At 42.0% G+C, this 22,961-nt stretch overlaps 1 protein-coding gene across 23 annotated transcripts in view; it reads right to left on the bottom strand.

Annotated features, from left to right (window-relative positions):
* Positions 1-1,118: 1,118 nt before the first annotated feature.
* The window catches only part of celf2 (cugbp, Elav-like family member 2), a 239,241-nt gene continuing 217,398 nt past the window's right edge, over positions 1,119-22,961 (bottom strand). For 3 of the 23 annotated variants that reach the window (XM_035907267.2, XM_035907294.2, XM_035907279.2), the window contains 5 exons: positions 19,049-19,183; positions 15,717-15,845; positions 12,985-13,182; positions 10,468-10,611; positions 1,119-8,174 (listed from right to left, as the gene is read on the bottom strand). In XM_035907267.2, the coding sequence (XP_035763160.1) occupies positions 8,047-8,174; positions 10,468-10,611; positions 12,985-13,182; positions 15,717-15,845; positions 19,049-19,183 (734 nt within the window). In that variant the 3' untranslated portion in view covers positions 1,119-8,046. The remainder of the gene's footprint in view (positions 8,175-10,467; positions 10,612-12,984; positions 13,183-15,716; positions 15,846-19,048; positions 19,184-22,961) is intronic. The other 20 variants (XM_035907325.2, XM_035907335.2, XM_006780942.3 and 17 more) reach the window with 12 other exon arrangements.

Below are 22,961 nucleotides of genomic sequence, written 5' to 3'. Positions count from 1 at the left end.
GTTTTACCCTACTTTGGCCATTTGCAACTTGCAGGTATCGCCCAACATCTGGCCATTAGGTGGAACTCAAGTGTAAAGCAACTTTTGCATTCGCTTCACTTTCATCTTTTATACTATCTATGACTCCAAATAGACAGAAACCCTGACCACACATAATCCTAAGTCTTCTACAGTGATGGCAATAATTTAAATGCATGTAACACCACACCAATCCAAATCTGCCATTGCAGCTAACTAGCTCACATTAATGTTGCCATTATTCCTTCAGTTTGGTAACCAGTCTGTCATCTACCACTGAGAAGTGTATAACAAGGTGATGGCCAAAGCTCACCTGGCATACAACATTCAATGACCTGAAGCAAACAAGCACTGCCTGTCAAGATGTGGAAGGACTTGTTGCCAGTTGAAAAAGGTGGTGCTAACCACTAGGAACTTGTAGTCTTACTTGTGCACATAAAACAGAGTAATAGTATGTACTCAGTTTAAGAAAAACTTTTTATGGTTTCCACCTGACACTGGGAAAAGAAAACAACCTAAAGGTCACCAAGTCCCTGCAACTCCAAGGATCTAGAGATATATATCTCTCAAAGACCTAAAGGAGAGCAGGCCTAACCTTTCATCAAGAAAGCGCATGAGTGTATTTTCCCCCAAAATGTCAAACCATTCTTTTAAGCTAAGGGATTTTTAGACCCAACTAACAAGCTTTTAGTTGTTCCTGGTCAAATTTGGATTTGCAGGATCCCGCGTTGCCATTTTTTGGGTTGGGCAACACTTGTTGACTGTCGCGCGACGACTTGGGCTACACAGTAATATACATACAAACACCTCGATGTATATTTACTATGTTTCGTGAGAACAGCATAGTGAGTTGTCATTGCGGATGGAGTCAACTTTACTATGTGATAAAAAAAAAAAACAATAACCAAAATAAATAAATGAATTAAAATAAATAAATAAACACGAACATGAGAGGGGAAAGGTAGAATGAGAGGGAGAAAGAGAGACTATGACGAAGAAGAGAAGGAGAGAGAAAACGAGCGAATGGCAGGGAGAGAGGTTGTGAAACAGTACAACATCAGACAGCCACTGGAACATAACAACACAGAGAGAGACAAGTATTAGGAAAAATGGTTTAATATAGGAGACAGAAGCAAAAAACTGCATCACACAAGAACATACGTTTACAAAAATAATTCTGACTGCTTCAGCTACACAGTTAGTTCACAGAGAAGGACAGAGAAACCGGAAAAATCTAAACAGCTAAAAGCAAAAATCTTCTAATTAGTTGATCTCTTTATTAAACTAATACATTAATCCACTGAAGGTGACTAAATATTTCTATTCCTTCTTTTTCTATAATTGTCTTATCGTGTAGACGGCACAATACAGAAGTCAAATGAAACTTACCGCTGTTGTATAGACAAACTTGCTAAGAACTATTTATAAAGCAAAAAATGAAAGATCTGACACTCACCTACGCTCTGTTTTTCGGACAAAAAGGGGAAAAAAAGTAAGAAAGAAAGGTAGAAAGAAAGAACAACACTCGAGTGAGGAAAAAGAAGTGAAAGAAATAAAGCCAAAGATCTCCTAGAAAATCTTATATCAAAAGCCAACTTTCTCGATGCCAGCTAGAAATCATACTCGGGGACCAGTCAGGGTCAGGCCACACCACCAGGCCAGACAGCGTTTTTTTGTTTTTTTTTCTAAGATTTTTTTTGTTGTATCCTTTAATCTCCAGTATAAAAAATTCCACTGGTACAAAATGCATAAGTACAATCAGTTGTAGAAATAGGAAAGCCTGCATTTTTTGTACTTTTTAAATCCCATCCAGTGACAGATTTTCGAAGAGTTGTCAAACAAACATACATCACGCTTACAGAATCCACTGAAATGCATTGACTTTGGCTTCTCTCGTGACAATAACTTTGAAAACTACTTGAAAACCTTTTTGAGAATTAAAAAGAAACAAATCAACAACAGCAAACAGCAACAACAACCCCCAAAAAAGAAAAGAAAATTAGATTATCTCTACAGACAACAAGCTCTTTTTTTACGCCACAGGAAGAGAGAACACACAAAACATTTTTCCTCAAAAAACTTGACATAAGCCATAATGCAAAAAAACGACAAGTTCAATTTTTTTTTCCTTTCAGATTTCATTGTTTGATAAATAGCACTTAAGATAATTAAGAAAGAAGGAGAACAGAGAAGTGAACAGTGACAAGATAGAAAGATTACAACGAGCATCGGCGATGACAGCCCCTGAGGCGAGCCGCTCGACAGAAACTCCGTTTCTACGGCCCTGTTGTGCTTCGACATGGACAAAAAGACGAGATGCTTCACACTGAGACTGCGCGACGTGGGGCTTCTGTGCAAGTCGGTGAGATTTGGCAATTTGTCTTTGCTTTTTTGGGACGCTCAGAATGTGGAAACGACAGCGCTGGAACGAGCTGAAAAAAGGCGCGACTACACGAAACCTGGTCCATCGACGCTGATCTGGGGACTGTCCGGCTTTCGTACAGGTAGCTATGGCTGTTTGTGGCACGCCTCGTGTGTTTGTGTGTGTGTGTGTACTGCATTTAGGAAAAAAAGAAGTCTGCTCGCCTCCCTCCGTAAAATCGCATAAAGTTTGGCATCGCGTTTGGTCTCGGAGAGCGGATAATGAAAGCTGTATTGCCTTCATCTCGGCTCTGGCTGTTGTTTCCGCCTGCGCGCGGGACCCGTGGACGTGACCCTTCCCTTTCCAACCAACAAGCGCTTTATTTCCCCCGTCGCTATTCCAATAAGATGTCTCTCCACATAGCCCTGTTTCTAATAACCCCGGTTAGCCTGGGAGACAACAACCAGACGGAGAGGGGCATCCTTCAAACAGATGCCTCCATCTCTCTCGTTCTCTCTGAATCGCCTTCAACTGCTGCGAGGAGCCATTTCAGCCTTCCCGCTGTGGCCGATCGGACGAAATGGCAGAAGAGTGAAAACCCAGACGAGTGAGAGGTTAACGGCACACGAAAGTGAACCTAGACTTGGCACACATCACTGACTGACAACATCTCCTGTAATACTGGTACAACGCTCCCTGGTTAAGGCGACTGGTGAGCTTCTGTAGAAAATAATGCTGCCATCTTTAGTTTTTTTTTTGTGTTTTTTACATTTTTTGTAGGTTTTTTGCAGACCGTAAACTAGGCTTTCAGGGAGGGGGGACGGGGGGCAGTTGAATAGACTGACAACACTGTGCCATGTAAACGGCTCGACTATGATGAATGTCAATAACACACTTTGGCATCTAAACATGATTTTGGCCCGTTTACACCACAAGACTCGCACATGGAGAAGTCTCATGACCGCTTATATAAAAAAGAAGAGGAGGAAACGTCAGAAGGATCAAGTTCGGCGACGGGGAAATCAAATGGGCTCAAAACTTGCTCCGGACCCGTCCCGCCTCACTCCTCTGACCAGCCGACGCCGGCGTGTGCTTTTTCCTCAAAAGATCGAGGCTCGTTTGCGAACGAGCGAGTCTTGCCCTGTGCTTACATCATGAAAGCGAGCACGCTCGTCTGAGGTGATACACAAAAAGTAATGATCCTCGCCGTCTGAGACAAACGGCGCAAACTCTGAGACGTTCTGAACTCAACAAAAGGGATAAGAGGGTTCTTGAGAAATAAGGCTTTGTGTATGACTCTCACCTCCATTTTTATTTATTTATTTATAAGTTTTTGGTGGGAGCTGAGGAGCGGGACGGAGTGCGGCAAAACAATCAAAACAATCCACGCTGAAGCCTGACGTCTGTGTTTGTGTGTGTGTGCGAGATACTGATAGAGAGAGATAGATCAGGAGTGCAAAGATTTGTGGTAAGGCTTTGATGAGTAAAACTGCTGTACAATGGCTAAAAATATCAGTGCGTGACTCGTGTGTGTGAGTTTTTAAAGTGTGTGCGTGTGTGTGTTTGTGCACGCTGGCGGGCGGTAGCGGTTGCTGTAGAGGCTTTCACACTCAGGGGCTCTCATGCACAATAACAAAGTAAACTGTGAGGTCTGCACGAGAGTGTGTGCGCGCATGTCCGTGTGTGTATGAATGTTTGTGTGTGTGTGTATAGATATATATATGACACATGGGCACTTTTTTTCTTTTTTTGTTTTTTTTTTGTTACATCTTTACAAAGAAAAAAGCAAACATGACATTTTCAGGCAACAAGACCACAGAATAGCAAGTTAACAAACTTTTTTTTTTAAATCTATATTTTTAAATATGAGGGATCCATACAAAACACTTATAATAAAATACCCATGTTATCAAATAATTTCACAAGAAATACACTGACGCGCTAGGCAGGAAGTACCTTTCAGAATTTGGCACTGAACTCCACTGATTTTGTCTTTTTTTCCTTTATAAGACATTTTGCTGAACAACAAAAACACATCTAAATATTGTTTCCCACGAGAGAAATAAAATAATAATGACATTGATGCTTCACAAGCTGACATTTTATATATATATATATATATATAGATATATTTATATTTATATATATTTTTAGGAATTTCATATAGGTAATTAACCAACAGGAAATTTAGCAAATAGGGACTCCTTAAAAAAAAAAGAAGAAAATTATAATAAAAAACAAAGTAACTGTTATAGTAATATGAAAGGCTTTGTCTATTGTTCAAGTAAACTGATTTTTTTTTAGTCTTCTCTTGAAAAACATGAGACATTTAAGACCGTTAGACTTGTGATGAAACCACAACTAAACTCACGAGAAGCACCGACGTTAACGCGGGTTACAGGTATCGTAGTATTTTTTTTTCCTCTATACATTTAAACAGTAGAAAATATAGGTCATTTCATCATGTGCATTTAAACCACGGATTGTCTATCTGTGAGTCAGTTCAGCAAAAGGTGACACAAGTAGGTAGCATTTCTCCCCCCCAAACAGGGCAAATGTCGTTTTTTTATTTTTACCTTTAAACTACTCTAGAAAAAAGTGGTTCTATATATAGACTTTGAATGAGAAACAGAGCCACTTAAAATGGCCTTATCAAAAAACTTTACACTGCCTGAAAAATGTAAAAACCATTAGAGAGCTCTGAGAGAGTCTAATATTGATCAGACAGTTTTTATTCAAAACTGTTTGGAAGTAGTCTTATTTCTCAGAGAAACTGACGCCGACTGCTTCTGGCCCGCGCTCTTGTGGCTTTTTTTGTGTGTGTTTTTTGTGTGTTTTTTTTTCTCCTCTCCATCGGCACCAGAAGCAAGAAGACGCGCCAATTCCTGTTGTGAACTTTCAAGTTTACTTTAAATGAAGAAGGAAGGAAAAGTAACTGACATAATAATAACAACAATAAAGAAGAAAAGAAGAAGAAACAAAAGAAAAAGACACTGTATGGAAATCACTTTGCCACAGGTTGTTGTTTTTTCTCAAAAAGAAAAAAAAGGAACATTTTTTTATCCATAAAAATCTCAGTCTTTTTTTTTTGTTGTTTTTCATACGAATGCAGCTTTTTTTAATGTTGTTTGTGTTCACATTGATTCATTTACCCACACCTCCCTTATCGCCTCCCTCCCTCCCTGAAACCCTCCCGGAAAACAGATCCAAATGAGGTCACATGCAAAAGAGCAAAAAAAAAAAAACAACAACCAAAAACCAAAAACAAAACAACAAAAAAACATAAAAAGACCAAAAATCAAACAAAAAAAAAAAAAGTCCAAAAAAGCTAAAAGTTCAAAAAAGGTCAGTAGACGGCGGTGGCGGAGGAGGAGGAGAACCAGGTTATGATCAGGTGAGCTCGGAAAAGACATCAGAAAAAACAATGACGGGGGAGGAGGAGGAGGACGATGGCACTTTTTTTTTGGTGGGTATTTTTTGTTTGTTTGTTTTTGTTTAAAGTTTTGTGTTTTTTTCGACACCACGGAGACATGCTAGGCAAACGATGAGCTAACAGGCATGGAGATGGGTTGTTCTAAAAGGGGGAAAGAAAAAACGGGAGAGGAGAGAGTTACACACAGAGAGCCAGAGCACCACACCACTACAGCATTTCTTTTTTTATGTAAAAAAAAATAAAATAAAATGAAAAATAAATAAATAAAGGAGAAACAACAACAACAAACAGCAAACAACAACAAACGAACAACAATGCAAAACAGCAGAACAGCAACGCCACTCACTGATTTCATCTGCAAATATTTTAGCTTTAAATCCGTTTTTTCTTGGTTTTTTTTAGTAATATAAAATGATATTGATGTTTCAAGTCTATATACTAACAAGCAACAACACACGTTCACTCATTCGTACGTACGCGCACACACAAAAAACAACAAGAAATAAACAAAGGAGCACCCAAAGCGCTATCCATCAGATCCCGGATGGATGTTCATTTGGGAGAATTAATTTTTTTTAAGACGGGGAACGGGTGGGGAGGTTCTTTTAACTCGTTCCTTTCTGCTTTCAGATCTTTGTAAAAGTCGGCAGGTAAAGGAGGGGCTACGAACAAACAAAAAAACACTCAAAACAAAACAAACAAAATTATGAAATTAAAAGAAAAAAACGCAAGGAAAAAGGTTGAAATTCGACAAGTGAAAGAAGTAGTCCCACTATGGATGGAGAGAGGGAGAGAGTGGTAATAAGAGAGAGAGATGGATGGATAGATGGGTGGGTGAACAGCACAGAGAAGAGTGTGGTGGTGGTGCTGGTGGGAGGGGCGTCGAATGGCGGCGAAATGTTTTGGTGACTGTGGTTTTCTGCACTAAAAAAAAAAACACCAAAAAAACACCAGAGAACCCAATTCCACGAGACTTCTCCACAAGGGTCTACTTTATAATGATGCTGTATACTTTATAGGAGTCCAATAACTTAACGATAGGCAATAAATAAAATCCTTTTTCTTTTAAATCTGAGGCAGTAAAAATGCTGTATAAAAATAGAACTGCTTTTTTTACAAATAAAATTTACAGGCCTGTGGCTTTCTGTACTTTGAATTATTTTTTTTTAATCTTTCAAACAAACATCAAGTATTTTCAGTTTACCCCCTTAACCCATAAACTCTTTTATTATTATTAGTAGTAATAGCATTGTCATAGCCTTCATCAAATTCTGGATGTTATTTTGAAAATGCTCTACATGCTGTAATTTCTCTTTCACAACAAAGACCAATGTGATCTGACCCAGAAATGTGTTTACTAATTATTCATTTTTACCTTTGAGAAATAAAAAAATTCTTCTTTTTTTTAAATTTTCACATAAATAAAAGCTGGAGTATGCGTGTTTGTTTTCCTTCCTGCGGTGGTAGACTGTAACTGTACGGCAGGTTGATGTTACCACTGACTATACTGTAAAAGAGGCCACTAAAAGTTTTGCAGCCTTTGCTCCCGGGTTGCCAGCAGGCGTAGAGGGGTTTTTGGAGAAGCAGCGGCGGCCTGCAACCAACACCGCGGAGGTCAAAGGTCGAATGTGCATATCGGCGTGCGCGTCAAAAAATTTTTTTTTTTAAAGTAGTAAAAAAGAAAAAAAGTAATAATGAACCATTCACCAGGCCTCAGGTTCATAATGAGAGAGAGGAAATAAAAAAATCTTCATGGCTCCTTTGTCTTTACGTCTGTCCTGAAAAAAGTATAAATAATCACCGAGAAAAGTTTTAAATAACTGCGAAGCAAAAAATCGGAAAAAAAAGCTACTTTCTTCCATTATTATTAAAAAAAAGAAAGAAAAAATTGCACAAAGTAATGGTGGTAATGGAAGCGTTCATGTGTGTCAAAAATAACTGTAATAAATAATAATACTTGAACATAAGAGTCTCCAAAAAAGCAAGAAAAAAAAAGAAGGAAAAAAAAAGAAAGAAAACAAGGCGTGTGTCTCCCTCAGGGTGGTTGTAGGTCGTCTCCCCCTCCCTCCCACATCCCCTCCCTTGAACCCTCACCCCCGAGTCCCTGTGTAGAGAGGTCGTGGCTCGGTTTGCTGTTTTTTTTTTTCATTTTCATCATTTTTGTTTTTTTTTCTGTGGGGGGACTTACCCTAGCAGTGCTAACATGGGGAGCAGATAGACCCTAGTGCTAAGATCAGTACGGTTTGCTGTCATTCTTGGAGCGCTTCAGCTGCACCTTCAGCCGCTTCATGCCAATCTGGAAGCCGTTCATGGCCTGGATGGCTGCCTGTGCCGACACTGGATTGTCGTAGCTGACGAAGCCTGTGAGGGGATGCAAGAGAAAAGTGGACGGTTAGAGGAAAAGTCAGAAGAAGGTCAGTTGTGAAGAAACTGTATTAAAATAACAACAAGAAGGCTTTTAAAACATTATTGAGTCAGACTGACGGGTTTCAGGCAGCCTAACATTGGCCTACTTCATTCCCAACCGGCCATGGCAGAAGGCTGCCCCTCCCTGAACCTGGTTGTGTGCTCGGTTTCTTCCTGTTAAAAGGGAGTTTTTCCTTCCCATTGTCACCAACTCTTTGTTTAAAAGTAGTCATGTGATTGTTGGGGTTTCTACTTAATGTTGTAGGGTCTTTTCCTTACAATGACTGTTGCTTTGATCTTACCTGCATAAATCCTACATCGCCTTGTTCTCAAGTTATCACATTCGATTTTCAGAAAACTTGCTCTGACCTTGAGATCGATGTCACTGATTTTAACTTGTGTGAGACTAGATTACTAGATGCATCTATGGTATCAATTTAAAGCTAGAGTGTCGCCTTGTTCTCGAGTTCTTGCATGACAAAAATACTTCACAAGGCATCCTTACCTTGTTTCTGGGTCTTTGATATGTTTAAAAACACTCCTGGTACAATAAGACAAGATTCAACTGTAATGATGGCCTAAGGGATGTTCGTTTGTTGCATCAATAAAATAATAAGAGACTACAGCAAAAAACAAACAAACAGATTGTAGGTTGCATTAAAGCACAGATTTACTTTGACAAAGGCCACTTTTGATTAAAAAAGTAAAATTAAAGGTTTTGGAGCAGACTGTGGGGTTATACTAAGATTTATTTTTCTATCTTCTCCCCAAAAAGTCATTTTTGTTTACGCTAACGCTTCCCTTCCCCCTGTAATATCTACAACCTCTGAAGCTGACAGTAAACTCCTCGTCTCGCTTGTCTCACATCCATCCCCGCAAACCATTTTCTGACAAGTACCAGACGGTAGTTTTTTCCTGGATCCATGCTTGATTTAGTTCTGGTTTCCTTAGTTGCTGCTTGTGGATTGGATATGTGTAATATTTAGGTTTTGATTTCCATACAAATGCAAATCTACACGGTATTTTCCCAGGATTTACTCTAGTACTTTAAAAAAAAAAAAACATACCAGTAAGGAAAACGTAAATCCAGATGGAAAGGAGGCACTGAATTCTTCTTTGTCAAGCTTTTCATGCAATTCCCTAACAGTTCCTTCTAAAGTTCCCTGGAAATAACTGTGTAAATATGAATTACTTATAGAAGATAGACACAATGGTTTGAGACGGCAACTCAAATTTAGTTTGCACTTAGTTTACAGAGCTATTAAAGTATTACTAAGACTCATTCGAATCCAGGTAAATTCAGGTATTAGTGGAATGGCTCTTCTCTTGAATTGTCAGCAGTTTATGTTGGCGATTCATCTGCGTTACGTCAGGACTTATAATAATAAGTACCAAATGAATAACTTCCAGGAACTTTCTGAAGAACCTTGCCATGAATGTTTCTCTTTTCTATGGTACTTGAAGTAAAGCACCACAAAAATATAGGCTGATCCAATAAAAAAATAATCTGTTCTTGGTAATAGCTCAGACATGTTGTGGAAACTGGCCATCGGAGGACAACCTCCCAGTGGAAAACTTGATCATTTTCGGCTTTATGAGCCGATTATGAGAGACGGAAATGATCACTATTTTTAGCAGAAGTGTCTCCTGCCACATTTGTGTCATGTGGGAAAATTGTTTGCTCTTTCAGGTACGTTGCTCAGCCAGATCAGATCTAATAGAAATCATTGCTCTGTAATTATCGCTAAAATATTGAAGTTACAACTATTCAAAGTCTAACAAGTCACAACAGTCATGTTGTACACTGATAAACTGTACATAAAAGATGGATGTATCCACCAATGTAGCTACAGACCAGCTCATTGTACCTTGTTTTAAAGCCTTGAATTGGGCAATCTATTCATTGCTTTCTTTACAAACTAAAATGTGATCCAATTCCAAGGTAGCCTTGCTCTGTGGCTTATTGTGTTTGTTTCTGGTCTTTTTTTTTTAACCCTAAATGGGACCATCATTTAGAAAATGAGCATCATGTTGTATTAAGTAAGAAATCTGTCCCTTCTGATATCAGAAGAAATGCAGATAAGGCACTTTGATACAACGTCCATCTTTTATGCACAGTCAGAACTTGCCGTCCTTCAGATTTGAGCACTGTTCCCTTCAACAACAACCCAGCCCCTGATTTATGACACAGTCAAGAAAAAGAAATAACTTCAGGCATTTGTGTGTGTTTTGGTTTTTGCTGCCGTACCGAAGCACTTGCTAAGGTTTGTCTGTTTGTCGATGAAGACTTTGGCAGAGACCACATTTCCGAAAGGCATGAACATCTGCAGTATGTCCTGGTCTCCAAACTCCTGGGGCAGGTGGTAGATGAACAGGTTGGCACCTTCAGGACCTGAGGTGGAGGAGGGGTGGGGGATATGCAGAGCAGATATGAGGTCAGTATAGTTTTTCCATTTAAGCAAACCTGCAGCAGAGGGAGCGCTGCACTGTGGCTGTCGTCATAGGAACTCGGCACAAGCACGCCGCTTCCCACAATATCCCATGACCTTGGGTTTGTTATTGAATTTAAACAGCATTCTTCAATTGTATTGAAAATCCAACAAAGATGAAAGCTTTTGGTTTTCAGCTAATAATTATATTTTGGTTTGCTGCAAACAAAAGTAGTCCCCTATTCTTTTGCTTTTGATTTATTCATTCTCTCAGCCGCATGTAGTCTCTCTTAAGAGGGGTCATAGGGTGCCCTCCTACCCAGCCTCTATCGCACATTCTAATAATTCTAATAGGTCAGATCTCTCAGAATCATTTAATATGCTCTCCACAGCTAAATGAAGCAGCGAGGGAGCCCAGTGTTTGGCACATCTTTGTTCTCCCTGAGGGGTTTTGAACTCCTGGATGGACTGTCAAAGAAAGACAGCTTCTTTACAAATTTATCTTCGCTGCAAGCCGAGATGAGAAGTGCACAAACAAACAGTATGTGGCTCTATTTGTTTTACTAGACATTTCATCATCTGGTTTGTATTCAGCGCTGTCGTCTAAAGCTTTTGGGTAAATTTAACTTCAGCTGCCAGGTTCTGTACGTAGGCGGCACTTTGCAGAAGCGCTGATGTGCAGACTGACCAGTTATCACATTTTCTCTCTCAGACGCTGTAATAAAAGTATTGATCAGAATCCAAGAGAGGTCTGATTAAACACTACTTTTGTTTGCTACTAAAACAATGTGAAATGAGTTATTGTAAGTGAAATAAAGGACATAAAAATAGGTTTGGTCCAGTTGTAAAACAAAGAATTTGGTTTTAAGAGATGAGGATGAACTTTTTTATGAACTGAAACGTTGTTTAGTTTTAAAAGTACATTTTTTTTTTTTAACTCTTTGCCCACGTTAGGACAACATTTGACTATTTTGCAATTATGAGTTTCAGGTATTCAGTCACCCATCCAAATGACTGAATTCAGGTGTTCCATTCCCCTCCCTGGCACAGGTGCATAAAATCAAGCAACTAGGCGTCCAAACGGCTTCTACAAACACCTGTGAAAGAATAGGTCGCTCTCAGGAGCTCAGCATGGTACTGTGATAGGATGACACCTAAGCAACAAGTCAAACAAAGTGGAAGTAATTGGTAATGATAGCAACTCAGCCATGAAGTGCTAGACCATGTAAAATAACAGAGTGGCATCAGCAGATGATGAGGCAGATGGTGCACAGAGGTCGCCAACCTTCTGCAGAGTCAGTCACTACAGACCTCTAAACTTCATGTGGTCTTCAGATCAGCTCAACAACGGTGCTTACAGAGCTTCATTGAATGGGTTTCCAAGGCCGAGCAGCTGCATCCAAGCCTGAGATCACACCTCTCTGACTAACAATATGATGGATGACTCTAAGTTTGGCGGTTACCAGGGGAACGGTACTTGTCTGGGGGGCGATTATGGTGTGGGGTTGCTTTTAAGGAGTTGAGCTCAGCCTCTCAGTTCCAGTGAAATGAACTCTTAATGCTTCAGCATACCAAGACATTTTGGGACAATTTCATGTCCCATCTTTGTATGAACAGTTTGGGTTGACCAACATGACTGCGCACCAGTGCACAAAAGCGAGGTCTACGAATACATGGATGAGCAAGGAGGTGTGGAAGAACTTGACTGCCTTGCACAAAGTCCTGACCTCAACCCAACAGAGCTCACAAATGTGCTTGTTGAAGAATGGTCAGAAATTCTCACAAACACTCCCAAACATTGTGGAAAGCCTTCCCAGAAAAGCTGGAGCGGAGAATGGGATGTGAAGGCAGACGAGCGAATACGTTTGGCAACATAGTGTATCAAGAAAGTCGTGGTTTGACGACGATGAGAATAGTTTCCAGATTTTTCCACTAACATCTGATGCAAACCCTGTCACTTTGTTCTATCAGCGGGCGTGAACCGTGACAGAAACCTTTCAGTTCAGAAAAGAGCTTCAAGGGTTACAACTAGTAGACTTTCAAGGGGTAAAGAGTTAAAAGGCATCCTGTCTTTAAGGCCAATTATGTTTTTAGCACAGATTTTTATTACTTGATAAAAACTAACATTTTATCAAGACATTACACCACAACACTATAACTTTATAGAGTCTACTCTTGGTTTTAGCGCTGAGTTTAAATGCCTGTTTGCTTTTTTGAAGAGCAAATCCTGGAGGAGACACACGTTTAGGGGAAAAAAGTTGCTGTTGTAAACACTCTCAAATCTAACTCCCACTGAGCAGCACTGATGTGCAGACATACAGCCTTAGGCTACTGACCCTCTTTCTGGCTGCCGGCAGCCCCTTGCTGCTGCAGCAGGGACTGGCTGTAGAGGGTGGGCAGCGCTGCGGCGGCGTACTGCTGGATCCCTGAGTAAGCCTGCGTCAGCGCGTCCATGGTGCCTGCCGTCCCGTTGGTGAGCCCTGCGCCGCCCAGGCCTCCGTTTAGAGCCGCCATACCTGAGAGCATTTGAGCAACTTTACATAAAACCCAACAATAAAGAAAGAAGAGTGCACTTACTCATTAGCGCTCCCACTGAAGGTTGTGTTTTTAACCACACATACACACACACACACTAACACACGCACAAGAACATACATGACACGAGACACATAACACACAAACACCGACAGCTACGCCGGACCATACTGTAAATTGCACTCACATCGACACACACACACACACACACACAAACAGAGGACCAACCGTGTGACGAGAAAACACAAAGGACGAACACATACAAGCACAGGACACACACAGAGGATTCATTTAAACACGGTAAAGTATGAAGGAAGCTGATGACAGCCAGAGCTGCACGGCTATCTCGGAGTAAAAAGCATGCAGCGCTGCATGCGCACACACAGAAACACACTCGGAGACCACAGCAGCGTCGACGGAACGACAAAAATAAATAAATAAAATGAAAAGAAGATGAAGAATTATCTTTCGCTTCATTCAAAGTGGCGTTGTTAAACAAATACTGGGGTGCGATCATGTGTGCTTTTCCTGCCCGTGACGGCTCTCTTTAGGGGTGAAGACAGGCACGCGGCGCGTAAAGGGTAGGCGGGGAGGGGAGGGGAGCGTGGCGATTTTAAAAAGTGAAGGAACACAGCAGTAACACTCATTAGCTGCATGTAACGGCTTAATATCACAACGGAGGGCAACTTGTCAGAGGGGGTCTGACACTGGCTCGGCGTCCTGTCGCCTCGCCGTCAGACACAGTGAAATAAATTATCACCGCGGCGCTCTGGATTATAGGTCACTCATTTATTCAGGAATAATTGCACCAGTGACCTTTGCAATTCAATTAAGGCCTAGATGTGTTTAAATGAGGGCGGTTGTTGGTGGTGGGTGGGTGAGTGGGAGGAAGGATGCGCTAAGAGGAGAGAAGGGTTTGTGAGGACAAAATGGGATGCAAAATGAAAGCGACCCATTCGGCTCAAAAGGACGAGCACGTGTGTGTGTGTGTTTAGACATGTTCTGTGTTTTTGTACCTGCGTGCGCTCGAGTAGACGCATATATAATTTACACAGCGGATACAGCTAGTCGAACCGAAGAGCGGTAAAGGTCAGGGGAGAATAATGTGGTGGAAGAGGCTGGTTGTACAGGATCTCTGCTGTCATAACAGCTCTGATTAAGATCCCAGCCCCGTCTCCCCAGAGGTCAAAGGCAGGACGCGCACCACACGGCTCGGCAGATGCCAGAACGCCACACAGGGCGGCCGTGCGGTCGATACGATCCACATGTGGAAAGAAACATGTGTGTGACTCGCTTAAACTTAAAATGGATTAATGAACCACCCAGCTGTGTTAATGCTTTGACAGCAAATTAGACTTTTCTCTAATTTTTTTTTTACTTTGAAGAAAGAAAAAAAAAAAGAGTCCTATTTAGCTTTTATTATTGGGACAAAAACAGCCTTTTTGGGCCCTCTTGTGCAACAAAATGATCAAATATTGTATTTCCTAGCATGACAGCAGCCTGAAAAAAATTGTGGTTTCTCCTTTTGACATTTAAATGATCAAATTTGAGTTTGTTTTGTGTTAAAATATAACACAACACAGCTACCTTTTATATTTTTGGCATGAAATTGAAAAGATTTGTATTTACCAGCCAGGAAAATTGATAGAACTGCATTGTGAGGGTACAATTACAACATTTACATAACAGTAAATGTGAAATTGGCAGCTAACCAAAGGAAAAATTACAATTTTGGCCTTTAGCCCCCCGTGCAACTTGTCCAAACCGCTTTGCAGAAACAACAGAAAACACAACAGTGACACAACAAATCCAACACGATGTGAAACGATGACACAGTGACAGCCTTTGTTAGGCAACGAGCAGCACGCCAACTATGCCAGGATGGCACACCGGCACTCTTACAGCAAGCACAACCCGGGACACAACCAGGAAGCGGATGAAGAGATGAGTGGAGGAATGGATGAAATATGTGTTGGCAGGTGATTTTATGCAGTAGCTGTCTTTAAAAGAGGAACAACCATTTATTTTTTAAGTCAAACTGAGACACAGAGAGACGACGGGAGGAACCAAACTCTGGGAATTTTAGCAAAAGTGGGAATACCGAAGCATCACGCTGTCTTTTTTCTGTTTCAGAAGAAAGCCAAGTGATGCATGGTGATAGTCAGTTTCAACATTTCTGATATTTGTATACTTAGGAATAGCCGTTCACATTAGAGTTGGACAAACATATGGATTTTTGATATACTCGTTCTTCGTTCAATGAGATTAAATGTTGATTTTCTTTGGCATGCATTTTCCTCCTTCTACTACCAAATCTGCACATTCTTGGTTCCAACAGATTTAAATGCAGAGTTTGTTTAACGTACAAGCGAATCATTCAAAGTCATCAGAAACCCCACTTGAGTCAACCCCCCCGACAGCTGCGGCTACGTCTCTCTGCACTGACTCACAGGCTTTGCGGTAGTGATGTCGCCGTTGGTTGTGTATGATCAGAGGTGGAGGTGGAGTGGCTGATGGCAGGGTGAATACTCACTGTTAACGCTACCTGCTAGTGCATTAATGTTGTTCAGGCCCACAGTTGCTCCTGCCAAGCCCTGCAGGGTGCCCAGAGAGGTCAGAGAGTTCATGGCGCCAGCGTTGGAGCTGGCTGTGGTGCCTGCTGCTGGGAGAAGAGGAGGAGGAGGGGGAGGAGGAGGAGGATGAACAGAGCAAAAATAAAAAAAGGAGGGATAAGGACAGAGGTGAAGAGGGAGAGTAGGAGACAAAAGAAGTGGACATGTTACATAAACATATAGAAAACAAAGCAACAAGGTTCCTTGTGTAGAGGTTCAGGCTTTTGCATAGCTTGACCTTCATTTAAAGCAAACAGTAAATGCTCCATTGTAGCAAATTAGCATCAGCTTTTGGTGCATTTATCACAGACAGTGATGACAAGGAATTTGGAAAGAAATGTGCTACACAGACCAAAGGGAGCTGGCTCGGATTACTTCCTGTAAGTTCATCTCTTTAATGGCTGCACGCTTCAGTTTCTTGAAACTTGGTGGCAAGCTGAATCACAATAATCGGTCATTACTGAGCCTAAACATTTACTACTTCTAGACATGAACTACATAGAGTAAAAGGTAAAAAAAACAAAACAAAAAAAACAGGCACTGGTTTGGCATCAAGAGACTAAAAATGCTGTCCAGTTCAGGCTTTGTCTCTCCCAAAAAACGTGAAATGGACACGCATGCAGAAGTTGCATTATCAGAAGGTGATGTGTGTGTGTGAGTGAGCGATGAACCAAACTTCTAAAACAAAGCTCTAATTTGAACCCCACTTGAGAGAAAAACGGTTTGCCCCACAATGTGCAACCTGGGGCTGAAGAAGCTTCTGAAATTCTTTAGTCTAACTAAAAAACTACAATAACCTAAAACTAACATTTGGAAAATGGACTTGCCAGGACAGAGTGCTTGTTAGACATGTCGGGCTCCTCGTGCTGTAGTGTCGCCTGAAGGGCTCAATTTCCTGCTTTGACAGCATATTAAAACTTGGCTTCAGCTCCTTCATAGTGCGTTCTGCTACACTGCAGCTTTTTGCTAGCAGTAGCAACTGACAAGGAGGCACCTTCATGTAATGCAAATCAGCGATTGGGAAGGAGCTGTGGCTTGATTGTCCTTTGTTTTTTTTCTTCTTCTGTTTTTTAGAGGAATTAATATGACTAACTTATTCATGCAAATGCAGGTTTGCAGATGTTTCTGTGCATATTTTCTTTCTCAATTTGAGACCGAGACTCCTTTCTTCAACGGGCAAAGAGAAAAAAAGCTTTGTGAGCTCGTGGCGACGATGAATGCCGAGAGGCTGATGGAGAAATCACTTCACAATTTGTTTATCTCTCGAGTTCAGCCGGTGTGAATGGAGAAAAGGGAGCATCTCTCTGACAAGAAGCACCACGGTTCAAGGCAGAAAAGATCTTAATAAAACCAATTCTCCTCATAGTTGCACCGTTCCTTTATGAGTGTTTGATCTGATGCTATACTGATGCTTAAACGTGCTACAAGTGGCACCTTTAATTAACCTTTACAAAACAAGCAGTGGCACCTTGACCTTAAATATAATAATCTATAGAAGTGTATGGAGATGATAACAGAATTCTGCATGGTATGTTGTGCACCAAAGCAAGTATACTGCAGGATTGCTGCAATCGAGGTAATGCTGTAAGAGCATTACATAAACATAAGGACAATCCAAAGAAGCACAGATATGCACAGAATGCATATAACAGTCAAACCTCAGAAATGTGGACTATAATTAAATGACTTTTCCCTGGTTTTATTTTAAATCAACTGAAACACACAAAAACAGCCAACGGGCGATGGATGAATAGACCACAGTTGGACGCAAACTCACGCACACATACACCTGAACACGCAGTGATGGCAAATGTGTGGACAAACTGGTGGACAGGTAGGATGGGGTGGGTAGGGAAATGTGGTGCACAAAGCCTTCGATCTCATTCTGCTTAAAACAAAAACAATTTTTTAAAAAAGTATTAATTTACCCTTGATTTCATGAAAGCGATGCCAACAAAGCAGGACTGCGGCTGAACACGTTAAGAAATGTTGCGGTAAAAGGAAGCGTAATGTCAGCACACGGCCTGTCTCCATGCAGAACTGTCTATATTTATCAAAACTGGCGTGACGTTTTCAGTTTCATGCAGTATATGCCGCCACTCATTCACAAAGAGCGGCTCAGCCTGAGTGCGTACTATTCAAGGTTGGACTGACATTCAGAGAGAGAGAAGAAGAAGAAGAAGAAGAAGGAGGAGGAGGGAGACACAGGCGGGAATAAAAGAGAGAAGGTGAAAAGTATGGCGAGAACGAAACGAGAACGGGCGTTCACGCCAAGCGCAGATCAGCTCGGTGAAGGCAGGGAGTGGGATGAAGAGGCACAAGTGTTAAGGAGGAAGAAGATGGGGGGGGGGGGGGGGATGCGTGTGTATGGGAGGAGGGGGGTAGTTTTTCATATTCATGCTCTGTTGGGAGTGCGCACCAAAAGAGACAGCAAAACCACGGCTGCTGGAGCGAGGCCGAGCCGACATGAGAGGGGAGGATGACGGAGCAGAAACAGGGAGCTTGTCAAAAGCGGGGCAGCAGGAATAGACGAGGGCAACGAGAAGGAACACAAGGAGAGGAGAGGAGAGGAGGAGGGGCAGTGCGAGTGAGAATGATGAGGCACTTTGGGAAGAAGAGGTAGGAGGGGGGAGTCTGAAGGTGATGGTATTTAACCTTAGCCGGGTTCAGGAGGTTTTTAAAACCCACAGCTATGAACACAGAAACAACACAAACAAACGCTGTCCGCTGGGAAAGAAAACCAGTCTGCTGCTCTAAAAAGTTTCTACAACGTCTCCAGAGCTGGTGAGGTGAGGCATGAACAAAGAAATCGACCAAAAATAGGACGGAAGAAACACACATAGGTCTAAACCTGACGGGAACACTTAAGCACGAAAACGCACATACATGCGCGCGCACCATGGACAGCGCATGTGTATCACAGGATGGCATGGCTGTGGGGCAACATGGTGAGGGAGGTGAGGCAGGCAGGCAGCGGGTGAGTAACACAGCATGGTGTCTGTCTTGATATGAAGGTGGACACACACACATACACACACCATGGGAATGTGCCAGAAAGAAGGTCAACAACACTGACGGGGATCCAAACAATGAGGATGTTTCGGCAGTAATGGTGTCGGTGATGATGCGGCGGGGATCGTGGGACGACAACAGTGGCAATGGTAACGATGGAGAGCGAAGGACGCAGGCAGGCGTCGGGCCCTCCACCCTCCCCCGGCGCTGGACCCCCCAACCTGAGTGGCTGTGGCGTTACCTGGGCTGGCCAACGCTCCCAGGGAGGCGGCGTTGGAGGACAGGGGGTTTGCGGTGGAGGGGCTGGCTGAGTTTTGGGCCGCCGCCGCTGCCGCCGCTAAAGTGGCCAGGTTCTGCAACTGCAGAGCACTCATACCTGGAGAGAGGAGCCAGAGAGGGTGGTGTCAAACCTGGGGCTGAGGCGTGGCTGGGTCGCCTGGCTGGACCGGGACAGCGTACCAGAGGACAGCACTGAACACACGTTAGCTGCTGGGCGTCCGGAGGTGTACAGCAGTGGAGTGTGGGGATATCCTGCACATGTAAACCTTGAAATGCTCTTTATTTGAGGTCTTTGTGAAGAATCTGTAGCGTGTGCAGGCAAACACTACAGAAGCTGATTTTGCTAATAAGTCCCCAAAGTGTCTGAATCAGTAAAAAGCAGCTGTTGCAGTGTTTTAGGTTTGGCGCGTTTCTCTGAGGCGGAGCTGCTCCGGAGGCAGAAATCATCTCAGCGATTTAGTTAATGTTATATATTTTTTTATATTCAAGAAGCATTAAAGCTCAGCGGAGAGGGCTCAGACAATGCAGGAGGAAACTAACCTTCCTACACTGCTTATATGGGGCTTTTTAGCCAATTATACCACTTTAGATTCAACAAGAGCTCCGAGTCTGCTCAGCTAACTCATGCTTCTATAAATAAATGTCTGCCTGCTCAACAAAGACTATCACATCTATATCACAGGGTAATGATGGGAGCTTTTATGATATTGTAGTTCAGAGGATGAAACTGAGTCTAAAGGGCACCACACATTGGAACTGGCCTATATCGGCCTTGTTGACTGATGTCAACCTATCCCTGTACCAGTTAGTTTGATAGTTTGGAGGTATCAAGGTGCAGATTTAGAAAAAGCCCATAAAACTCTTACGTTTATGCAAAAAACAGAACACAAAACTATTTTTGCACCAGCAAATTGCCAAAATGCCATTTAAACTATCAAAATAGCCACTTAATGTGAGAGTCAATGAATCCTTAAAAGCTAAAAGTTCCGTTTTTTAGTAAATTAGTAAACATGACACTGAATTGAGTTAAGGGCCAAAGAAAGACTAAACATATGGGTGTATTCATATCAGCTGGGCTCAGAGACTTCAAATATAAAAATCTGGATGAAGTCCCATCATCCTCCTGAGGCTGGAGCTCTTGTTGGGATCTATTTTTAATTTTTCCGAGCTATTTGGGATTAGGTGGACCATCGTCTTTCGAATAATATTTAAAAAGTACAACCTTGCATGGGGACAGTGGGTTTATGGTACATTATAAATTCATCATTGTGTCACAAGGTACAAAACACTTCGAATTTATAGAAAAGCATAAATATAATGACCCCGTGTGAGGATGTGTGAGGGTCTCAGGAGGGTTAAGAAGTAGAAAACAAGAGGAGACACGTTGCTTATACTCTTATGCTTATACTGTCAATCAAAAGAAGCCCCTGCTTTATTTTATATTCACTGTAACTAAGAGTGGGACCAGAATTGAGAAAATTATCATCATGTTTTATTAAATTTGACTTACGGCTCAGTCACACTAGAGGGAAAAATGAGGACCACAAACTCACTGCGGCTATGGAAAATCTGGGAATTTGGTGACCGAGTTCAAACAGTTGTTGGAATCAACTGGTCGCCCAGATGTGCAACATCCTCACCCTCTGGTGGGAGGTAACTGGTCTCCAAATTATCATGGTCTGATTGAACTGACTGCATTCACTTTAAAGGTGTGGAAATAACTGTATAATAATAATAACTCTAATATAGCCGATCGTCAACATGTTGCAATCAATCTGAGTCAGTCTGTGCAACTTGCCTGCAAAATATATATATTTTTTGCAGTAGTGGACTCTTTGTAAGGTTACTGAGCGCCTACGTCATCGCGCAGTTGAATCACCGTCCTTGAGCAACTACGTCACTATTTCTGGAACCATTTCTGTTTCACAACTCCAAGGTTCAGTAGTTAATGTGACTTTCTCTGAATGCAAGTGGCAAGATTGCAATTTTAATTGTCAACTCGACCCAATTCAAAGCAGACAGAGTCCGTCTTGTTTCTGTTTTATCGCCGTCCTGATGCACCAAAGTCGCTTGGAGGATGGCACCTGGCTGCGAGTGCTGCCAAGGCTTGGTCCGCTTCTTTGAAGCCACCATTTCAGAGGCAATAAAACTTCAAGTTCATGACATACTGTCCCAATAATTTTGGTCATGCAACCCCTGTTTTCCCTAATGTGACTGTGGCGTTAAAACTACTGATTGAGGCCATAAATTCCAGCGGAAAGTTTTTACTGAGATCATAAATCGAATGAGAAGTAAGTTTCCATTAGACTTTACTAGATGAGTCACCCCCTGCTGGCTATTACAAACAATGACTGTTTAGAGTACCTGGACATTATGCAGTCTACGGCTGGCCCCTATGTGATGCCAAATGATTGAAGCCTTCCCCTTTAAACTAAATATTAAAGCCCTCTCCCTTTCAGCAGTCACCCTCTATTTCAGGGACCCCTGAAGGCTGAACTCTCCTCACTGTTAATCTTCTTTCTGGCATTAAGCATACGGCCTGTACTTAAGCATAATTAATGCCTATGTGCCAACGCTTAAATGATGGCGAAGCAGAGGCTATAAAACACTGTCTGTGAGCACAACTCAACCTTTCACCTCACTCCACAAATACGCGCGTGTGTGTTAGTGCGAGTGTGTGTGAGTGCAAAACCTCCGAAAGCAAACAGTCATCAGAGCAGAAAGTAAAGGTCTTACCACAGAGATGCTTCCTCTGCCTCATGTTAAAAGGGTGGACACTGTCAATGTGAGGTGTATGCGTCGTATATACAGTTTGCGTGTATATACCGTACCATGAGATTACACGCACACACACACTCTTGCACACGGATACAAATAAGACACACACGAACAAGACACCATGAAGAAAATCCATCTTGTTTGACACCGTGGTGAATGCTGAGGTTCTACAAAGATATCCTTCACCCAGACAGTCAAATTGAACGCAGCCAATGACGACAGATATCGAGGTGCTGCAGCAGGAAATGTGTGTGTTGTGTGTGTGCAAACAAAGCTAAAGACACCAAGCGCACGAGTGTGCCTCTGCACGCATGTGAGTTTTTCCCCCCACTCATCTGCACTTACTTACACCGAAGCCAAAACCAATCTCGTTTGCGAAGCGATTTTCTCCAATTTTCCGTCGTACATCACAACCCGAAATGGATTTCTACTTCTGCGCAAAGGTGGGGATAAAAACCGCCGCCGCTCTTTCTATCGCATCCCATGAAACGCACGCTCCAGCCTAATTCAAACAGTGTTGTTTTTCCAGATAAGGCAGACAATGCGCCACATGAGCGAGGAGATATGTGGTTTCAGCGCTGCTGCTAGATCTCATTTCTGACTCCACGGAGCAGGTAACACAGAGGGAAGGCTGTTTACAAGAGCTCTCATTCATACCTCTTTATTATAATCGAAAGTATGTTTTTATTTTGCAGACCTCCTCCTTCTCTATGGGTGAGCCAGAGATCCACAAACACGCTCGAGTGTGTTTACAATGCTAATAAATGGTCATTGTAGAGAATCACTTCACTTTTACCTTCGCTGCGCTTTTTCCCCCACCTTCGTTTGTTTCCTCCATCCTTTCCTTTCCACTTTTTTCTTTCCTCATCTTTCCATCATCATTGTCATTTTCCTTTTTCTGCCCTTGATTTACTTTCTTCTTCTCTACTTTGGTTCTTATGTATGTTTCTGCTTCTTTAACTTTCATTTTCTTATTCTTTCGTTTTCTCATCTTTTCCACATTTTTTCCTTTTATTCCCTCTTCTTTTCCTCCTTTTCATTTCCTACTTTCCTTGCTTTTTAATTTCCTCCCTATTCTTGCTTTACATTTTCCTTTC

Source organism: Neolamprologus brichardi, chromosome 17 (genome assembly GCF_056152115.1).
Source record: "Neolamprologus brichardi isolate AB-2024 chromosome 17, ASM5615211v1, whole genome shotgun sequence".
NCBI lineage: Eukaryota > Metazoa > Chordata > Actinopteri > Cichliformes > Cichlidae > Neolamprologus > Neolamprologus brichardi.
Note: the sequence above shows the minus strand (reverse complement) of the source record. Positions and strands in the feature narration are given on the sequence as shown.